Here is a 19,702-nt window from a genome sequence, read left to right as displayed (position 1 = left end):
CGGGATGAACCGCCGGACGAACCCAGAATCCGGTGACCCTTTCCGGATTCCGGTGACCTCAATCGGGGTCGAAAACAACCTCGTTTGATCTATTTTTCAATGCAAAATCAGTCTAAGCATTTCCAGAAGCCTAACCATTCAACAATCTGTCCACAACAATCATTTAATCAATTTTTCGGCCAAAACACGAAGAACTCCGGCGAGAACTTCAAACAACAACTCCGTTCAATCTAGAAATCGTCTGATAACATGCTATATACGATTAGATTGCAAATTTTAAGGGGAACAAAACCCACCCCTTTAGAACTTCTGATAATCCCTAAATAAGAAACCCCCAATTTTAATCAAGAACATTCAAACGAATATAAACCCTAATTATACAATTCGAGAATCAAACCCTAATTTGAACATGTTATTGAACTCCAAATTCGAAGTATAATATACCAAAATGATCAGGAAAACAAGCTCTACAACATACAATCATCAAATCATTCAAACAACCATCCGTACAAAAATTCATAGTTTAAATACCAAGAAATTCGAATATAAATAATTAAATAGAAAATCACCTGATGTTTCTGGGTTGAAATTGATGGAAGATTTGGATTCTAGATTTCAGTAGCTTCGTTTTGAGTATATGTACGCCAAAATCGGATATCGATAACGCCTGCGAATTTGTGTTTGATTATGAAGAACATAATATAATTATAGTCTTTTCTCTGTAAAAACTCTGTAAGTACTGTTTGTAAATGATTTCCGGTATAAAATAAAATACGGTAGAGGCTATTTATAATTACGGAAAATTAGTATCCCGTTGGATCATTCCGGATATAAAACAGTACGTTTATTTATAAAAGCTGATCCAAACGGTACCGGTTTTCGAGATAATTATCCAAATCAGTACAATTTGTACTACGGTCTTGGTCTCAGCGTCTGGTTACACGTATTACGAGGTGATAATTATGATAGTTTAATAAAAAGCTCCCGTTTATCAAAAATACGAGTTTTATTGATTTACCGAAACGAATAATGTATCGAAAATATTGCGCCGGGACCCGCGCAGGACAAACCGTACGCCGGATTGAAAAAGTCGAAACACGGAAAATGCTCGGAATATTGCAATTAGGTTAGGAAGGAGTTCCCGGAAGAGTTTCGGGTTCTAAAAACGTAAAAACGGATAACGGTGGTTGGTTCCCGTTTTTATAAAATAGATTTTAAATACTTGGAAAAAGATTTTATAAAATCCATATGATTCTTATAAATTCATAAATCAACATAAAAATAATTAGGAAGATATGACAATTATCTGTATTTTATTTTGGACATATAAAAATTAAAATACTCAACTAATAATTTTTTTAAACATCCAACACATTTAACACTTAACCAATAATTCACAGAATAGATACTGAACACATATAATAATTATTTAATAGCAAAAATAATTACACGATATATCCCGGATATTACAGTTTGTACTTCAATTACACACATGCCAATCATCTAATTGAAAAAACTCCTCCAAGGACCTTTTTCAAAATTAGCTTATTGGGACCAAAAAGCCATTTCAATCAGCTAACTACCAAGCACCAATATTATCTTTTTCATTTGATCAAACATCTAATTTAATACAATAAGCTAATTTTATCTCAAAAAACTAACTTCCAAACATGGCCTAAATCTAATCGTGAATACTATAATATAATATTTAAAACACGATTTTCATTTTTATGATTTTCGGTAAATACAAATTTGATTTCAATTGTTATTTTTAATATTAAAAACTAAATTATTAATTTAATTGAGTAAATAAATGTATATAAATGAAAATATGTGTTATTTTATAATTTTTTGACTTTGATTACCGAAGTGCAAGTTGATCATCAGTTCAATAATTTAATTGCAACTTTTTAACAGTTCAGTTAGTTAATTGCAAGTTTATATTAGTTCACTTACTCGATTGCAAACTTTTTGAGTTCAGTAACCTCTTTGCAAGTTTTGGGTCAGTTCGATTATGTTTTAGCCTATTACCCCAGCTTGAAAGGGTGATAAGTTTGATGACTGATAATGATAAGATCACAAGAATGAGGAAGGTTCAACTAGTTGAAATGTTGATAAACAGAAATGAAAGAAGGACAAGAGAGAAGGTGAAAATGGTAGAGAGAGCAATAGGAAGGCTGACGAGCTAGATAGATTGGAAAGAAGATTGAATGAACTCAAAGTTATAGGATTAAGTAGGATTTCTGAAAATGGTATGTTCCTGAACATCAAAACTCACATATTGTCAAGGTACAAAGTTAAGCATCTTGGAAATTACTCACCATAAAAATGGCTGAAGCTTGTGGAAGCACTGAGAGGAACTGCGATTATTGAAGAACTTGAGTGCCTTGTTAGGCTAAAGGAATTGATTAGATCTCAGTCAGGATATGAACACTTCAGTTAATTTTGTAAACTCAGTTCTCATTGTAACAACTATGTGACATTTATTTATAAAAGAAATTACTTGTTATATCTGCTTGTTTTTCATTTTTAACTTGAGATTAGTTTTACTATCAGGCATGAATTTGTGACAAGTGATATTCTCACAAATCGGGGGAGATTGTTGTGCAAGACATGACTTAATATAATAAGACTAAGTCATATTGAAAATCCTAATATTAAGTTGACTTGTAATTATTATGTAATATATAATTGTATTTTTTGAGTCTGTAAGAATGGTGAAGAAGACTAGACTGAGATATTCTTCAGTACACAGCCAACAAGCTAGGAATAAATCTCTGGAAGAAGATCAAGCCTGATCATGCCTCAGAATGAAGATGCCTAGCTTGGAGAAAAATAATGATGTAGATTGAAAAATGCACTAAGTCAGATGTCAAAAAGTCACAAATCAAGGAATATCGAGATGTATATCGAGAACTGTTCAAACTTATCGAGAAGTCAATTTGACATGTAGAGAAGTCAATTTGACCTGTAGAGAAGTTACTTTATCTATATTGACAAGTCAAACGTATTTAGAGATATGGAGATATCGACAAGTTAAAATACATGTAGGAAAATATAGAGATATCGACAAATTAAAATACATGTAGGTGTACAGAAATATCGACAAGTCAAAGTACATGTAAAAATATGGAGATATCGACAAGTCAAATGCATGTAGAGATATGAAGATGTCGATATGTCAAATACATGTATAGATGTTGAGATATCAACAATGCTTTTTTGTACTTAGAAGATCTGGATAACAGCTTTAATTACAGAATGCATCTATCATGAAGATTTCAGATTACCATTCAACAAACCATTTTATCATTAAAATGGAAAATCTACAAATGCAGCTTGAGAAGTGCAAGATCAAGGGCAAATATGAACTGGACAAAGGAGTGTAGCAGACCTAGAAGACTGTATGCATATATGCAACACTTGAAATAGAAATAAACAAAAGAGTTTTAGAAAATAAGTTAGTCTATTTTAGTGTAATCTATATAAACTGTGCATGTTGTTCTATAAAGCATGTCACGGGTCTTTTGTTACGGTGATAACAAAACAATTTAGATTTTATTGTATTCTTTCTAGTAGAAGAAACTAAGTTCTTTAATATCTAGAACTTAGATTTGTAGCACAGCCCAATTGATTTTTAATAAAAGATCAAGTGAGTTTTGATAATTGATTTTATGTGTTATTAACAGTTAATAGATTATCACTACAACATACTCTAGCCGTTGAGTTCAAGTTAGCCAAAACACTAAACTTGATTTCTTGAAAATAATTCACAAATTTTTTAAATAAATCAAGAAACACACATTCACTCCCCCTCTGTGTGCATTTCATACATAACAATGCAACTCTATTTTCTAGAATTAGTACATAATGCTTTGCATGTGTTGCGAGAAATGAGATATGGGAGTTTTTAAAGGCTACTACATGTTGTCGAGCAGGAGTGGCCACTCCAAATATGACTGAAATGATAGGAACGGGAAAGATAGTAAGCTGGATGAAGAGGAAAGCATAGGAGAAGAAGATGTTTGAGATGAAAATTGTGACCTCTAGATCCGGGAATTCAACCAGCACTGTTATAGCCTCATTTTAGCAAATGGTTCAGATAAGTCAAGTCTGTTATGTCGGTCCACTCAGGCATGACCAAGGAATTTTATCGTACTCTGTGCAACTATTGTTATTCACCGATAACCTCACATATTATATTCAGGCTGTAATGAGTGACTGTGAATATTTTTTAAAACATTTAGTTGATATTTTGATTTTATAGATTAAACGGTTGGTTAATAGTAGTATTGTTTACTTTCTTACTTTTAGTATCATATTATATTACAGATCGTATGAAAAAAGGTATTTCACTTATAATGGAAGCTTTATTATCTAAAAAAAATTATGAAAGAAACGGTAAAATAAGAGAAGATGAAAATCTTTAAATCAAGCGAGGAGTTGAATTGAAAACGTGTGGAAAAATACCATGAATTCTCATTATTATCCACCAATAGAATTCTAGTCAACGCTCAAGAATTGCAATCCACCCAAAACAAAATAAAAACCACCAAAAATTAAAACAAATTAAAAAAGCAAAAATGTCAATGTCAACAACAATAAATAAAAAAGGAAAGTGAAACATACGTATTCTATATCGGCGGCCTTTGCCTTCTATCTCTCTTCCTCATTACCTTCTCAGTAAATTCCCAAACACACTCCCCTCTTTTTCTCCCCTGCCCTAAAATCTAAATAAATTAATTCGATTCGATTCCATTTTATTTAATTCATTTTTACACTTCGTTTATTCGACTTAAATTATCAGATTTTAAGTTGTTAATTTAAGGCTGTAGTGTTGAGATCGGTGTTTACGTATAGGTGTATGTATCTGTTCTTATGGCGGATAGCCGGCGCTACGTTCTCGGTGCTCAATTAGGTCTCTTCTTTTTCTTGTATCTCTCTATTTATGTTTGTGTTTATAATTAATTAGTTTGTTTGACTTTTTGTTGAATTTTTGTTTGCTATTATTAGAAACTGTTTAGTTTAGCAGCTTCAGATTCAGTTGACGTGTCAGTGTTGTTGCTTAAGTTTACGTGCTTTTACGCGATAAAGTTTGAAGTGTTTTGCAATTGTAGACTTTGTAGTTACGTAAGTTTAGGTGATTTTGTGCGATAAGGTTTTGAATTGTTTTGTAATTGTAGACTTTGTAGTTGCGTGATTTCGTGTTGATACTGATTCTGACTTCTGAGTTGATGTGGTAGTTGAGTGAGCTAGCTCTTTGGTTTCGCGAAGCAGATAGTTAGATTTTCGAGTAATTGAGGTTGATTTTTGAGTTAATTAGGGCTTATTGTTGATCAAATGTATAAGAAATGATTATCATTCTGAAATTGATATTTGTGCTTTGAATTTGAAATGTTGCTCGAAGAGTTGATGGAATAGACGTAATTTATTTAAGTTTCTTAGTTTTTTAATTAGGATAGTTGCAGTTGTAGACTTTGTAGTTGCTTAATTTTGTGTTGATATTGATTCTGACTTCTGAGTTGATTTTCTAGTTGAGTGAACCAGCTCTTTGGTTTTCCGAAGCAGATAGCTAGATTTTCGAGTGATTGAGGTTGATGTTTAAGTGAATTAGGGCTTATTGTTGATCAAATGTATGAAAATCGATTATCATGCTTAACTTGATATTTGTGCTTAAAATTTGAAATGTTGCTTTAGGAGTTGATGGAATAGACATGATTTATTTCAGTTTCCTAGTTTTTTAATTAGAATAGTTGCGGAAGCACTAAATTTGAAAATGTACGGTATTTGAATGGGCAAGAGTTTAGTGATTGAAAGGAACTGGGAGTAATGAGAATGCGAGTAGGCTGTAAGTCAATGCAGAGTGAAGGATTTAAAATTATCGAACAGTAATAGTCAGCTATAGGGGGGATTCTATCACCATGTGTTATAAGCTGAATAACTTAAACATGGGTGGAAGCCATTGAAGGGACAGTGGATTAGAAGGACATACAAGTCTTTTTTTGAACTAGACATTTTTACAATTTTATTACAGTATTGTTATAACAATAAATATGGACACTATGCACTATGTTAATACATGTTGCATGAAGGTATAGATTGTTTACTTATTTAGTTCTTTTACTGCAGATATAGAGCAGATACTCGCGGAAGCTCAAAATCGATGGTTACGCCCAGCTGAAATATGTGAAATTCTTCGAAATTATAACAAGTTTCGTATTGCTCCTGAGCCAGCATATAAGCCTCCAAGTATGACAATAAATGCAATAAACTATACTTACATTTGAAGTACTTTATTTGACCCCCATAATCTTGTGGATCGTTGACATCTATTACTTAAGATATCTTCACCTCCGTTTCCTTTGCGACATTTTTGCCGTCTATGGTTCGCTTCGCCAGTCAAATCATGTTTATGCAGATGATTTAGCTAATACTGAAAGTGTATGATTGCTCTTCTAATGATGTTGCTTAAACATATAAAAACAATATTGAGTTTTCCCTCTTTTATCATGAAAGGACTAAAGAGTATAATTTTGCTAGTACAATGATGATTTTGTAGTTGTAGACTTGTAGAAAGCGAAAAGCTCAAGGAAGCACAAGGGATCACCCAAAGCTGGAGCGCAAAGCAAAACATAAGATTTTATTGAAGAGAAGCGATTTAAAATTCCACACACACTATACACTAAATATTAACACATTAGAAAAAAATAACCTTGTCAAAGACGGACAAGTTCAAATGTCTTTAGTTTATAGTGTACGTGTTCTTTTTATTATAGTATAAGAAACTCAAACATCAATGAAGCAGTTCTTGTATGATCATTCAAGAAGTTCATGGTCTGGTTTCTGGTGATTACAATTGTATTATTAACGGTCATGATTTTGAAAGTACGTCTTTTAATACCTCTTCTCCAAAACACAATATTAATGCACCAAACATTCTGCTGATTAGCTCTTAAAGGCACAATTATTTATCACCCTGCAAGTTAAAAGTATTTTGTTAATGAAATTGCTAAGTTTAGGATGCTGGCCTGACACAAATCCTTTTTTTTTCTCAGATGGTTCACTTTTTCTATTTGACCGTAAAGTGTTGAGGTATTTTAGAAAAGATGGCCATAATTGGAGGAAGAAAAAAGATGGAAAGACAGTTAAGGAAGCTCATGAAAGACTCAAGGTTGGTGCTAACAATTTTCCTGTTTGAATGTGACGATTAGTGGAAAGTTCTGTTTTAAGATGGTTAAGCCTTGCACGACAATCAAATGCTATATCAACATGCAAGCATATTTTACCTACTTTTATCCTGCATTCCTTCACCAATAAATTTGCATAAGGGTCAGGTCATTGAAAATTACCGTACAGGAGACCAGGGAACATTTGTAACAAAGTTGCAATGGTTTTCATAAAAATGAGATGATCGAAAAGTAGATACTAGACACTGCATCTGAATTGAGAGGGACTACTTACAGTTTTTTTTTCTTCGATCTAATCCTGTTGTTAGCGTGATATAATATAAGTTTCTTTTTTGCTATGATGCTAAAAAGTTTTTATTTATGCATAAAAGTTACGTATCTAGATTTTAACATCTTTCAGGCTGGAAGCGTTGATGTTTTGCATTGTTACTATGCTCATGGAGAAGATAATGAAAATTTTCAAAGGCGTAGCTACTGGTTGCTTGAAGAGTGAGTCTCTATACATAAGTGTTGATTGCAATTTCTTTTCTAAATTCGAAGCCATTCCCCCAAAACAGTTTCCTGTGACTTGCACACACACACACACACCACACAAACACGCCCTACCATGAAATTTGGAGGGGAGACGGAATTTGGTGGGGGTGCTCTATCATGGGTTTGACAAAATACGTGTTTTCTTTGCATCCTTGATGCTTGATGAGTTTGTATAACTACATCTACATGTTGGGGTTGCAGCAATTTACAGAATCAAATGTTTTTTGAGTTTGATGCTCCAAAAACACCATTGCTAGTTACTCGTCGCAGACGGTTGCAATAAATAAAGCCAAGTTAATCTCTTCATTTCCCCTGTGAAAGAGCCTGTAACTTAAACAATATCTTTATGAAAGAATGCTTATGGGTTGTGCATAAGATTTTTGAGTTGAGGCAAGTTCAGATTGGTACTTTTGTTAAAGCCCGAATTTAATCACAATGTTATCGTATTATTCGATCCAAAACCGGACTCGAGTAATGGTTTAAAGTTCATCTGTTTGTTACCAAGCTATCCTTTTATTTTGCTTAAGCAAAGCAGTTCATCGACCTCTAAAATGGATGTCAGAACTTTTAGCTGTTAGAATAGTTGATATTGGTGAGGGGGAATTGAAAAGCTTAAGAGTTAGTTTTGACTTAATGTCTGATTTCTTCCGGATTCAACATAGGAGACACTTTACCTGTGCAACAGTAGAATGCTCATATTTAATGCTTCATTGTATGATTTTTAATGAAGGATCACAAACATAGTAGGCACGAATATCATTCTACTTGTGTATCTCATCTAAGGGTATATGTGATTTTTTTTTGAAACATTTTGTGTTTTCTAATGGTCCTTTATTTCCTTGACAACTGCACCAGGGAGCACTCCAACATAGTTCTTGTCCATTACCTGGAAGTAAAGGTTAGAGTTTTATCCCTTTATCATTTTTGTCTATAATTTTTTTAAATTTATTTATTTTGAAACATATCTCGGTTATGCTAAATAATATGACATTGATAACGAACATAAATTACAATAATAAACTATTAACATTACAATTCAAATACTCGCTCCATCCATAATTACTTTTCCACTTTGACTTTTGCATGTATTTTAAGGTGGATTGAAGGCATAACTCTGTAAATTATAGTTGTTTTTTTTTTAAATAAAAATTTGATTACAGAACCATGTGTTCAATGCACCTTAAAGGTTAAGGCTTATATTATTCTTTTAGGGTTCACTTTGAGAATGTTCCCTGCACTTGGTAAGTTTAGCTTCTTTGATTTGTCGCATATTTTGTGATGTGATTACTGGCTTGTTTTATATGTTATCAAGATTCAAGATAACTGTTGAACCTCTTGCAAGATAAACCTTTGTCAAGCACGTAACTGAGAATTTTAGCTTCTGTGGGTGGGGGATAAGGCATATATGGACATGAATTTCCATTTATATATATATGTATGTCTGTATGTATGTATGTATGTATGTATATGTATATAAATATATACAAACCTATATCAAAAAAACTCAAATGTATGAACAGTAAATCAAATGCATAATTTGTCATCTAAAACACCAAAATATAAGTAAAATCTTTTATTTATGCAAAAATGAATGAGCAGCTAATAATTTGCTAATTTACATCGATACTTAATTTTGTGGAAGTGGTTAGTTAACACAAATTTTGATTGCAGTTTGTTAAAAACAATTATAAATTAAGATTAGAATTCTGGATGGATCCCTGTGAATGTGACCGTTATGGGGATACACGTGTCCGAGTATTTGACACATGGCACAGCGAGTTTCCCTGCTTCGTAGGAGGATTAAACACGTATAATCTAAGTTACTCAGACTCGGGTACGGGTATCGGATACGGGTACGGGTGTTGGATATGGGTGTGGATCCGTGCATCGGGTTTTTCACTTTCAAAAATTTAAGATCCTTGGATGTGGATCTGAATTTGGGCACGGGTGCGAGGACTCGATCATATTACAATTAGATACCATAATTACTATCTACATTAAAATCTCATTAAGTAAATATTCAATAAACAAAAAATCTCAATTCTTAAATAAAAATAGTTGAAGAACAATTCCTTAGATATTTATATGAAAATATAATTATTTGTACTTTTTACTTGAAAAAAAATTGTTTTGAACCAATTTTCTTATTTGATTTTTTGTAAAAATAAAATATGTATATCGATAAAAATTATGAAATGTAAAAATTGATTACCAAAAAATGAAGTAAAAGCTGTTTATGGGTGTACATCTGTACTACTACAGTTCTCCAGACAATACAACCAATAATTACAATAATTATAAAAAAAGATTATCTTTACATCTTCCCACTTCCTCGTAAGATGTACCTAGCCGTCGTCTTCTTATCTTCTTTCAACCATATATAGATACAAATATACATATACCTATTATCTTCATAAGGCTTCCATTCTTTTCCTCCATCTTTTAGATTCATCTCTTCATCGAAGCTTTTATGTGAACTATCTTTTTAATTCATCTCTTCATCGAAGCTTTTATGTGAACTGGGCTGGAACTCGAATTTTTGGTGCAATTGCCCGGGAATTGAGACTGTTAAATTTTACTAAAATAATTTCATTAACTCTGGAGGTATTGTAAGGTCTTCTAAAATTTTACTAAGAAAGAGATTAAGAAATAGGCTGGCTGGGAGTGAAGTGTCCATTTTCAAGTGGACGGATCGGACACAGGTCCTATTCCCACATTCGTGTCGGGTCGGGTCGACACCGGTATGGGATGAATTTTGGAAGGTCCGGGTAACCTAGTATATAATATATTGGTTCTGTTCTTCATTCTGTTTAAATGTAAGCACTTCTCTGCATGAGTCGAGTACCAAAAGCGGTTTAGAGAAACTAAGTCCGTATGTTTTAGCAAAACGCACAAAAAAACACCCCTATCATGTCATTAGTCGTATTTATTCATTCGGCTAATGCTAGGAAAATTCCTTGAACTCGGTGTTATTAAGCGCGATATGCGCACCAAAGTGTAAAGGCCTCCAGGAGCGTACGCGCAACAATATACATGTGTTTTTTGAAAGAACTCAACAGTTGAAAAAATGCATAATAATAAATTAAACATGTTAGAGCATCTCCAACCACGTTAGGTATAATGGTTGGCTAAAATAATATAAAATAATAGTTAGCTATAATGAAAACATGTTTTGTCTCCGACGGTGTTATCTTTATTTGTTGGCTATATATTAAAATCACATTTCATCATTATTAATTAAAGGCAAGTTGTGAGGTGGCAATACAAGAGATCTTAAATATGATTTAAAAATGGTAAGATTGTGAGGTGGTACATTATAGAGAATTGTAGTGGTTCGATGAACATAGCCAACCAATCTAGATTATGTAAATTTTTTTAGCTAAGGGCATTATGGTTGGAGATGGTCATTATGCAAATTGGTTGGCTACATATCATGCCACGTAGGATTTAGCTAAGGTTTTTCAATGCATTGGAGATGCTCTTATAAATTAAATTGTCATAAAACATGTTAATGATAACCAAATTTGAACTCGAGGCACAAATATAAAGTCATTGTAACAAAATAAAGATAGAGAATCAACTACATCAACATACGACATGCCCTATAGATTAGTTCTGATGCTCTCAACAGTTGACAACTTGATCTATATTAAAAAATCATAATCTTTAGGCTCTTCTTGAATATTTTTTAAGATTCTTCATCCTCACTATCCTGGTACTGTTCTCATTCAATTTATATGTTTTGTATGGTAGTATCGTATCGTTCGTGTCATAAGTAACTGTTGGCTGACTTAAGTTTTAGGGCTTTTTTATGACATGTTTCTTTAAAAAAAAACTGATCAACAGCACAGTTAACAGTGCTTAAACTCTACATGATTTTTAGCTAAGTAGTTCTCAAAGTTAATAACTTTTGGTTTTATTTTTTTCCCATCACCCACTTTAGCTCTATTAAGCTTTAAGACCACCTGTCCAAAGCCCATTCTCACACCAAACTCAGAAAAAAAAATTGCTTATATGAGCCACAGTTCTGTTTACCCCTTCTTTGGTAGTAACAAGAATATGCTAAGGGTACAAAATTGGTTGCCACGCGGAAAATACTGATTTGTTATAGCAGTCTTATATAAAATTGGACCCCTGCATTCATACTAAGAGGACCAATCAAATTATTCAAATTATTCCATCCTGCAATGCACACTAACAGGACCAATCAATTTATTCAAATTATTCCATCGTGCCACATCAGCCATTCCACTTAACTTGGGAACAATTTTTTGTACCCACTTTTGTGCCTCTAGCACGACTCTTATGGAGCACGTTGAGCTTAATTTTTGGTAATTTTTAATTGATTGCTAAAATTGTGGATAAATATGAAGTTGAGCTTAATTTTTGGTAATTTTCATTTGATTGCTAAATGGATTTTTATCCATAGACAAAATAAGTAGGGCGGAGGGAGTAAATATAGAAAGTTTAATTATATTAGGTAAATAATTATTTGGATTACTAGTAGTATTTTAGAAGGATTTGCATCCTGTATTTAGTAGTTTCCTTTTTTTAGGATATCAGTTGTTGGTTAAGTGTTACTCCTATTTAAGGACCAAGGAGATGCGATGTTTCATATGGAGACTTTCATTATTAAAATTGGAATCACTCTCTTGTGATGGGCTGTGATATGTTAAAATTTCTCTACGGTTCTGCAGTTAATCCACTCAAACTTATCATTTCATTGTTTTTTGTCTTTCAATTTGTCCTGCATAATTTGCAATACCGGTATTTTACAATTTTTTCTGAGCTTTATTTAACTAAAACTTCTGCATAATACTGTTTTTTAGTTTGCTTGGAGCTTTATAAAATAAATGTGTATCACAGGGAAACAGGACACACTACAATCGTACCAAGGGTGCTGAAGGATCAATTCCCCATCCCCTAAAAGAAGAAAGTATGCCTAATTCTGATGCTGACAGCTCTCTTTCTTCAAAGTTTCAGCAATATGGTTACAATGTACCCTCACAAACTACTGACACAACTAGCCTAAACAGCACTCAAGCCTCAGATTATGCAGATGCCGAGTCAGGTGTGTTTTCTTTAAGCATGGCATTCTATCCCTAGTCTAATTTACATGGTTAAGCTCAGGTCATATCCGTATTCAGGTTGAACTATTGTGCTTAATAGTGCTTATTTAACAATTTTTACTTAGTTTAGAATATTGTAAATTATTTGCAGCATACAGTCGCCGATCAAGTTCTGGATTTCACTCTTTTCACGAGTTGCAACATTCTGAGGCAGAAAATATGGATGATGCACTTTCTGTTCCTTATTATCCTGATTTTTCAAGTAATCATCTCCTACAAACTGTTTTGACTATTTTAACTATTCAAGTGCCCTTGATTTCTCAATTTAATCAGAGATCTTAATGATTCTACCATGACCAGATGAGTTTTCCGGAAAATTTCAAGCTGTTCCGGAGATGGATTTTGTTACACTTGCTCAGTCAGATAAGATAAATGACAATATTGGAGCTCGTTTAACATATAATCCGCAGACATACCTTGACTTTCCTTCTTGGGAGAATGGCCTTGGAAAGATTACTGCCCCTGTGCCATTTCAAGCCTCCCATTCTTCAAGCCAGTCTACCATAAATATAATTCCCGGACAGGGAAATGAGATTCTAGTACAAGTTTCTGAAGATGCTTTTGATAAAACTCAAGAGTTTGGAAATCTTTCACATAACCTAGGAGAATGGCAGGTACAGAATGATTTCAAACACCAAACACACATACTTCGTGTAGTTCTATCTAATACATATTCATTGTTATCTACTGTGGTTAACTACATACATGTCGCTTTTGTGCGTAAAAGAAACTGGAAATTATCTAGGACTTTTAATTGTTCTCCAGGTTGTAGGATCTCTATTTGAACAGTTGTAATCCTCATCATTTTATTTGACTTGTATGAATCGATAAATATTTGAGAAATCTGAGCATTTAGTTTTATTTCTACTGATTCTGTATGGAGAACAGTTATGTTCCTCGTTTGGACCTTTCAACCTCATCCCCCATCAGTTGTAGCATACATGAAATGCTAGAAGCCATATGAATGAGACATGCTTATATGTAATGAAATTTTAGACTACTCATTTTAAAATTATAAAATGCAAATAAACCTATAAAATAATTAAATATATATCAGTTTAGATGGTCAATTGTTTGACAATGTAAATAACAAGTTGAAATTATAATATCCTATATACAAAATATTATATATTAATCTGAATTTTACTATTAAATTTGAAGAGGTGTGCACTTGCACCTTGCCTTGCACCTAGTTGCATGGCTCCATGGGTCTTGTACCTTCCGGAAACGACGACTCGTCTAAAATTTATTTTTAGTTTTAAACCATTTAAATCTTAATGTTCTAGCTCAATATTTTGTTTGTGGGTTGAACCATATATGTTGGCAGCGTCACGTGTACTGTATACATGCTGGTATTATGCTCGTACATATTATGCTTATACGTGTTCTGGACCTGTTGGTATAATTTATATACAATGTATTTAACATCTGCAGTAGCTGATGGCTTGAAAGTATTTGATGTTTCCTTTACCTGTTAATCTTGGGTGTCTTGTTAAATTTGTTCTAGCTGCATCAGTTGGTCAAAAGACTAATATTTGCTTATTTGAATTCATGGAGGTAATTGCCTGTTTTTACTTATTTTGTAAACAGTCTTTTGAAGGTGGTTCTTTGCAGTTACCCAAATTTTCTATGGACCAAGAGTTACGTCTAGCCTCAAAAAATGATCAGCATTCCAGGCTTTACGAAGGGCAAGTCGGTTCCCCGAATTTATATAATTCTCTGGACTCTCAGCATCTTGATATGCCAAATGGACAGCTTGCAATTTCAGAAGTTGAGAGCTTCATGAAAACAGGGCAGGAGAATGTCGACGAAAAAAGCAACTATCCAGCTTTGAAGCAGCCACATCTAGGTGGGATTATGAAGGATGGCCTAAAGAAACTCGACAGCTTTGATCGGTGGATGAGTAAGGAACTTGGTGATGTAAATGAGCCACAAATTCAATCTAGCTCCGGGACCTACTGGGAGGCAGTTGGAAGCGAAGTTGGAGTTGTTGATTCTAATATTTCCTCTCAAGTGGAGTTAGACACCTATATAATGAGCCCATCTCTTTCCCAGGACCAGCTTTATAGCATTGTTGACTTCTCACCAAACTGTGCTTATTCTGGAGCAGAAGTCAAGGTACATTAAATATATATCATGAAATTTCTACTGCAATTTCAGTTGGCTGTTTCAACATCTTCGTTCATAATCAAGCTATATAAACAAGCTGCTCAATAAAATGTGTGAGTGTGCTAAACTGTTATATTTCTTTCATTTATCACTCTTAGGTGCTTATAACGGGAAGGTTCTTGAAAAGTTATCAGGACAATGTGAACTCTAAATGGGCGTGCATGTTTGGGGAAATTGAAGTTCCTGCCGAGGTCTTAGCAGATGGTGTTCTTCGTTGCCACACCCCCCATCATGAGGCTGGAAGAGTTCCTTTCTATGTAACATGTGCTAATAGGCTGGCATGCAGCGAAATACGTGAATTTGAATTTCAGGCTTATAATTATAAAGATGTGGATGTCACTACTACAAGTAGTGACAACTCAAATGAAGCTATTCTTAAAATGCGATTCGGAAAATTGTTATCAGGAGGATCTGCTAGTCCAGGTGTCGTGGATGATAACTTGGACATGATCAGCAAACTCAGCTCATTAATTAAAGATGATAACGAGTGGGAACAAATATTAATGCTCACTGATGCGGAAGAATTTACCAATGAAAATGTGTCAGATCAAATTATACAGAAACTACTCAAGGAAAAATTGCATGCATGGCTGCTTCAGAAAGTAGCTGAGGGTGGAAAAGGCCCCAGTGTACTAGATGAGGGTGGTCAAGGTGTTCTCCACTTTGCAGCTGCTCTTGGTTATGATTGGGCAATATCCCCCACCGTAACTGCAGGTGTCAGTATCAATTTTCGAGATGTGAATGGTTGGACTGCACTTCACTGGGCAGCATCTTATGGGAGGTATTATTTTTGAATTTCAGTTAATTTATATGACTGCATGCGTAATTTTCGTGCAAGTTACAGATTCAGAAATTTTCATGTAAGCTATTGACACCCAAAACATGCTGACATGATCAATCTGTATCTGTTTTCTATTACATTGTTTTGTTTTTGGATTCCTTGTGTTTGATTTATCTATTTGGGTTAACACAGGGAACGGACAGTGGGTTTTCTCATCTCTCAAGGAGCAGGTCCTGGGCTGTTGGCTGATCCTACACCCATATATCCGAGAGGCAGAACTCCAGCAGACCTTGCTTCGGAGAATGGACACAAGGGAATTGCAGGTTATGTTGCCGAACTTGCATTGAGATCCCATCTTGAATTACTTCACTTAAATAATGCAAATGGTGTTGGTCGAGATATTCCTGGTCTAAAGGCTGCACAGGCAGTTGCAGAGAGGACCCGGACTCCAATCAATGATGGGGACTCTCAGCAAGGGTTGTCAATGAAGGATTCACTAGCTGCTGTTTGTAATGCTACTGATGCTGCTGCACGCATTCATCAAGTCTATAGGATAGATTCATTCCACAAGAAGCAGCTTAAAGAATATGATGATACTCAGTTCGGTTTATCGGATGAGCGTGCTCTTTCACGTCTTGCTGTCAAGACAAACAGGGCAGGACATCGTGATGAGCCAGTGCATGCCGCTGCTACCCGAATACAGAATAAGTTCCGTAGTTATAAAGGCAGAAAGGACTTCTTGGTATTACGCCAGCGAGTAGTTAAAATCCAGGTTTAATGCAATCCTTCCTTGTTAGACTTAGATATTTAATCTGTATTTGGTCCATGTGCCCGGACACATGCACCCTTGTGCTTATCTGTAATCAGCTAAAAGTTTGAATTCTAATGCTATATTTTGAAGGCCCATGTAAGAGGACACCAGGTGAGGAAGAACTATAAAAAGATCATCTGGTCTGTGGGGATACTGGACAAGGTAATATTGCGCTGGAGAAGGAAAGGAAGAGGTTTAAGTAGTTTCAAGACAGAGGCACAACCTGAGAACCCCAGCATGCCAGGGACATCTTCAAAAGAAGATGACTTTGATTTCTTGAAAGAAGGCAGAAAACAAACAGAGGAGAGGTTGCAAAAGGCTCTTGCTAGAGTGAAGTCCATGGTTCAGTATCCTGAGGCAAGAGATCAATACCGTAGGTTGCTGAATGTTGTTTCGGAGATTGAAGACGCCAAGGTATTAATATTTTGAACTACTAACTGATCACTTTAAGCATGCATCCTGTATATGACATGTCATCTGCTTCTAAAAAGAGACTAACTAATGCTATGTGCCTATGTGATGATTCTAAACCAGGAAGTGTTCACTTCATGGTTACGACTGATAACTCAGATAACCTGATGCCAAAGTATATTTTTATGTGTATACATTTTGGTTCTTTATGTGGTGGTTATTTCTTTTCTCACTTGGGTTTAACTTAGTTTCTACTTTAGAGTTGCTTAAATAATAGCTTAGATATTGACAATAACCACAACTTGAGAGTTGGAATATTGTACCTGTCCAGTGAATGGCCTACATGAAACCATAAATCTCTTGTCCCTGCTGCGTATTATTTATAATTTTCGTTGAAAGCAGATGTGTTTTGTAAACAAGGTATTCTGGAGTTTGCGAACAAAAACATTATATATTGTTGTAATGTCCATAGAGTAATGGTGTGCCAACTGCTTGAAATTGATATGTTTGCATGTTTTGAATTATGCTGCAGGCCAAAAGTGAGAGGGCAATGAACATTTCAGAGGAAGCCACAGTAGAAGCCGGATATTTTGATGATGATCTAGTCGATCTTGAAGCATTATTAGGTGATGATGCCTTTATGTCCACAGAAGCCTGACTTAGTTGCATTTCTTGTATAATATATTGATCCCTACCAAGTTCGAGAGATTAGTATGACTATATATTAGGATATAATCGGGATCCATCTGTAAATTTCAAATACCTGGATTAAATTTGTTAGGAATAAATTTTATTAGGAGATACTGGTGGGAGTGTAAAAATTTATGCATCTTGTGCACTTGTATTTGATGTCTCTACTTTTTCACCCACGGACTCGAATTTCTCTCACTTATGATTGTCATTTGTATGAGATCCCCAGTGCTAAGTTTTGACTCTTGACTATAAAGCAAGAGATGCGAGTTCTACATGTTATTTGGTTGGTCTGTAGTTTTCTTTTGGGCTTGTTGGGGCTCTTAAATCTTAGAGCACCTCCGAGAGCTGCTCTATAACCCTCCTTGGACAAAATTTGGGGAGTTTGAGACAAAAATTATCCCCAACACTCTCCTGGTCCTCCATATAATTTTAGGGGCTTTAAAACCCTCCTTAACAATGAGGAGCATAATTTGTTTCCTCAATTAAAGAGCATCTCCAACTATCACTTGGCATCCTTTTCGAAAACAGTATTAATTATTGAATTTTAACTATTGTGTGTAGGGCTAAGCATTCGGTCGGTTCGGTCAACAACTGAACCGGTTCGGTCAATAACTGAACCGAAACTAATTAACAAAAAATCAAGTTATAATTTTTTCCTAACCGAATGGAACTAAACTTATGTACAATCCCAACCGAAAATCGAACCGAGTTATTTTGGTTAATTCAGTCAGTTTCTGAAAAATGAAATATTTGAAAATTTTGTTATAATAATTTGAAATGGAAACAAAAATAATTTGAAATATTAAAATAAAAAAGATGTAAATTGGATTCACAGCAATGACTTGTGTCTTCAGACTTTACTAGTTCAGTCCGACAAATCCAACACTAAAACAAAAGTTAAGTTGCAGCAACTAGACTTCAATAGAACGAATCAAATGGGGGGATCTGGATTCTTGAACTTGAAGCAGCCGACTGCATTTATATGTCGTGACTTGATTAATTAGGTAATTTTGTCATGGTCACTCTAGTCGACTATGTCTGTTTTTTGTTTATATTTACTGTATTATATTATATATTCGGTTTTTATAGTGTGTACCCAAGGCCATATGCTAAGAATCCGTGTTTGATGAGTTGTCAAAATTTTATTTGTGGAGATTTTTATGCAGGTCCATCATTATTAATAAGTCCCCAACCAATAAAATTTTGACAACTCATCATGCGCAGATTCTTAGCATGTGGCCTTGAGCATACACTAGAAAATTTGTATATATTAAGTATAATTTACTATATATATATCGGTTATTTCGGTTAAACCAAATTAATATTAGATAAACAGAACCGGAGCAATATTATTTCGATTAAACCGAAAAACCGAATTAATCGGAATTTTTGAAAAAACTCAAAACAAATTGAACCGAAATTATATGGTTCGCTTCGGTTTTACTCACCCCTAATTATGTGGGAGATATAAGTTATTTTCAAGTTAAAAAAACTTTTTTTTAACTTGTACGTGAATTATAAGCAATTTATAAGATTTGTCAAACTTACATTATTAACTCCATATTGTTCTTTTCCAACAATCTTCTTACCCCGTGCATCTTAATTTATTGTTTATTATTAAATGAGCTTGCAATTTTTGAACACACAAATGTCGTACTAATAACAACCGGCAAAGTTTGATACTATATATTAAAAAAGATACTCCCTACATCTTATATTATGTGTCTTCTTTGAATTTGTACCCGTCAAATTGACTTAAATTTGATCGAAGTTTATTAATAATTTATAATTAAACAAAATAAAAAAATTACATCACCGGAAAGTAGATTTAATCTACTTTAATATATAATTTTTAGTTTTTTAAAATAATGTATGAGGAATATTTAATCGTTGGTCAAAAGTTGGTCAATTTGACTTCTATAAAAGAAAATGTGACACATAATATGAGATGGAGGGAGTAAATAACAAAGAATCTTAAATATGACAA

General features: G+C 34.1%; 1 protein-coding gene across 2 annotated transcripts; it reads left to right on the top strand.

Moving 5' to 3' along the window:
* The first annotated feature begins 4,640 nt into the window (after positions 1 to 4,640).
* Positions 4,641 to 17,891, top strand: LOC141672227 (calmodulin-binding transcription activator 3-like). 2 transcript variants are annotated; one of them, XM_074478777.1, is made up of 13 exons: positions 4,641 to 4,918; positions 6,130 to 6,249; positions 7,056 to 7,171; positions 7,588 to 7,676; positions 8,577 to 8,619; positions 12,588 to 12,792; positions 12,942 to 13,052; positions 13,151 to 13,464; positions 14,465 to 14,968; positions 15,118 to 15,800; positions 15,993 to 16,572; positions 16,702 to 17,025; positions 17,555 to 17,891. In XM_074478777.1, exons 1-13 carry the CDS (start codon positions 4,879 to 4,881, stop codon positions 17,678 to 17,680), a joined length of 3,255 nt encoding a protein of 1,084 aa, XP_074334878.1. In that variant the 5' UTR covers positions 4,641 to 4,878; the 3' UTR covers positions 17,681 to 17,891. The 2 variants fall into 2 exon arrangements, with proteins under 2 accessions (XP_074334878.1, XP_074334877.1); XM_074478776.1 differs by having other exon boundaries at positions 14,441 to 14,968.
* Positions 17,892 to 19,702: the final 1,811 nt, after the last annotated feature.

The sequence above is a fragment of the Apium graveolens genome, chromosome 7 (genome assembly GCF_009905375.1).
Source record: "Apium graveolens cultivar Ventura chromosome 7, ASM990537v1, whole genome shotgun sequence".
Lineage (NCBI taxonomy): Eukaryota > Viridiplantae > Streptophyta > Magnoliopsida > Apiales > Apiaceae > Apium > Apium graveolens.
This window is presented reverse-complemented; position numbering and strand designations above follow the sequence as displayed.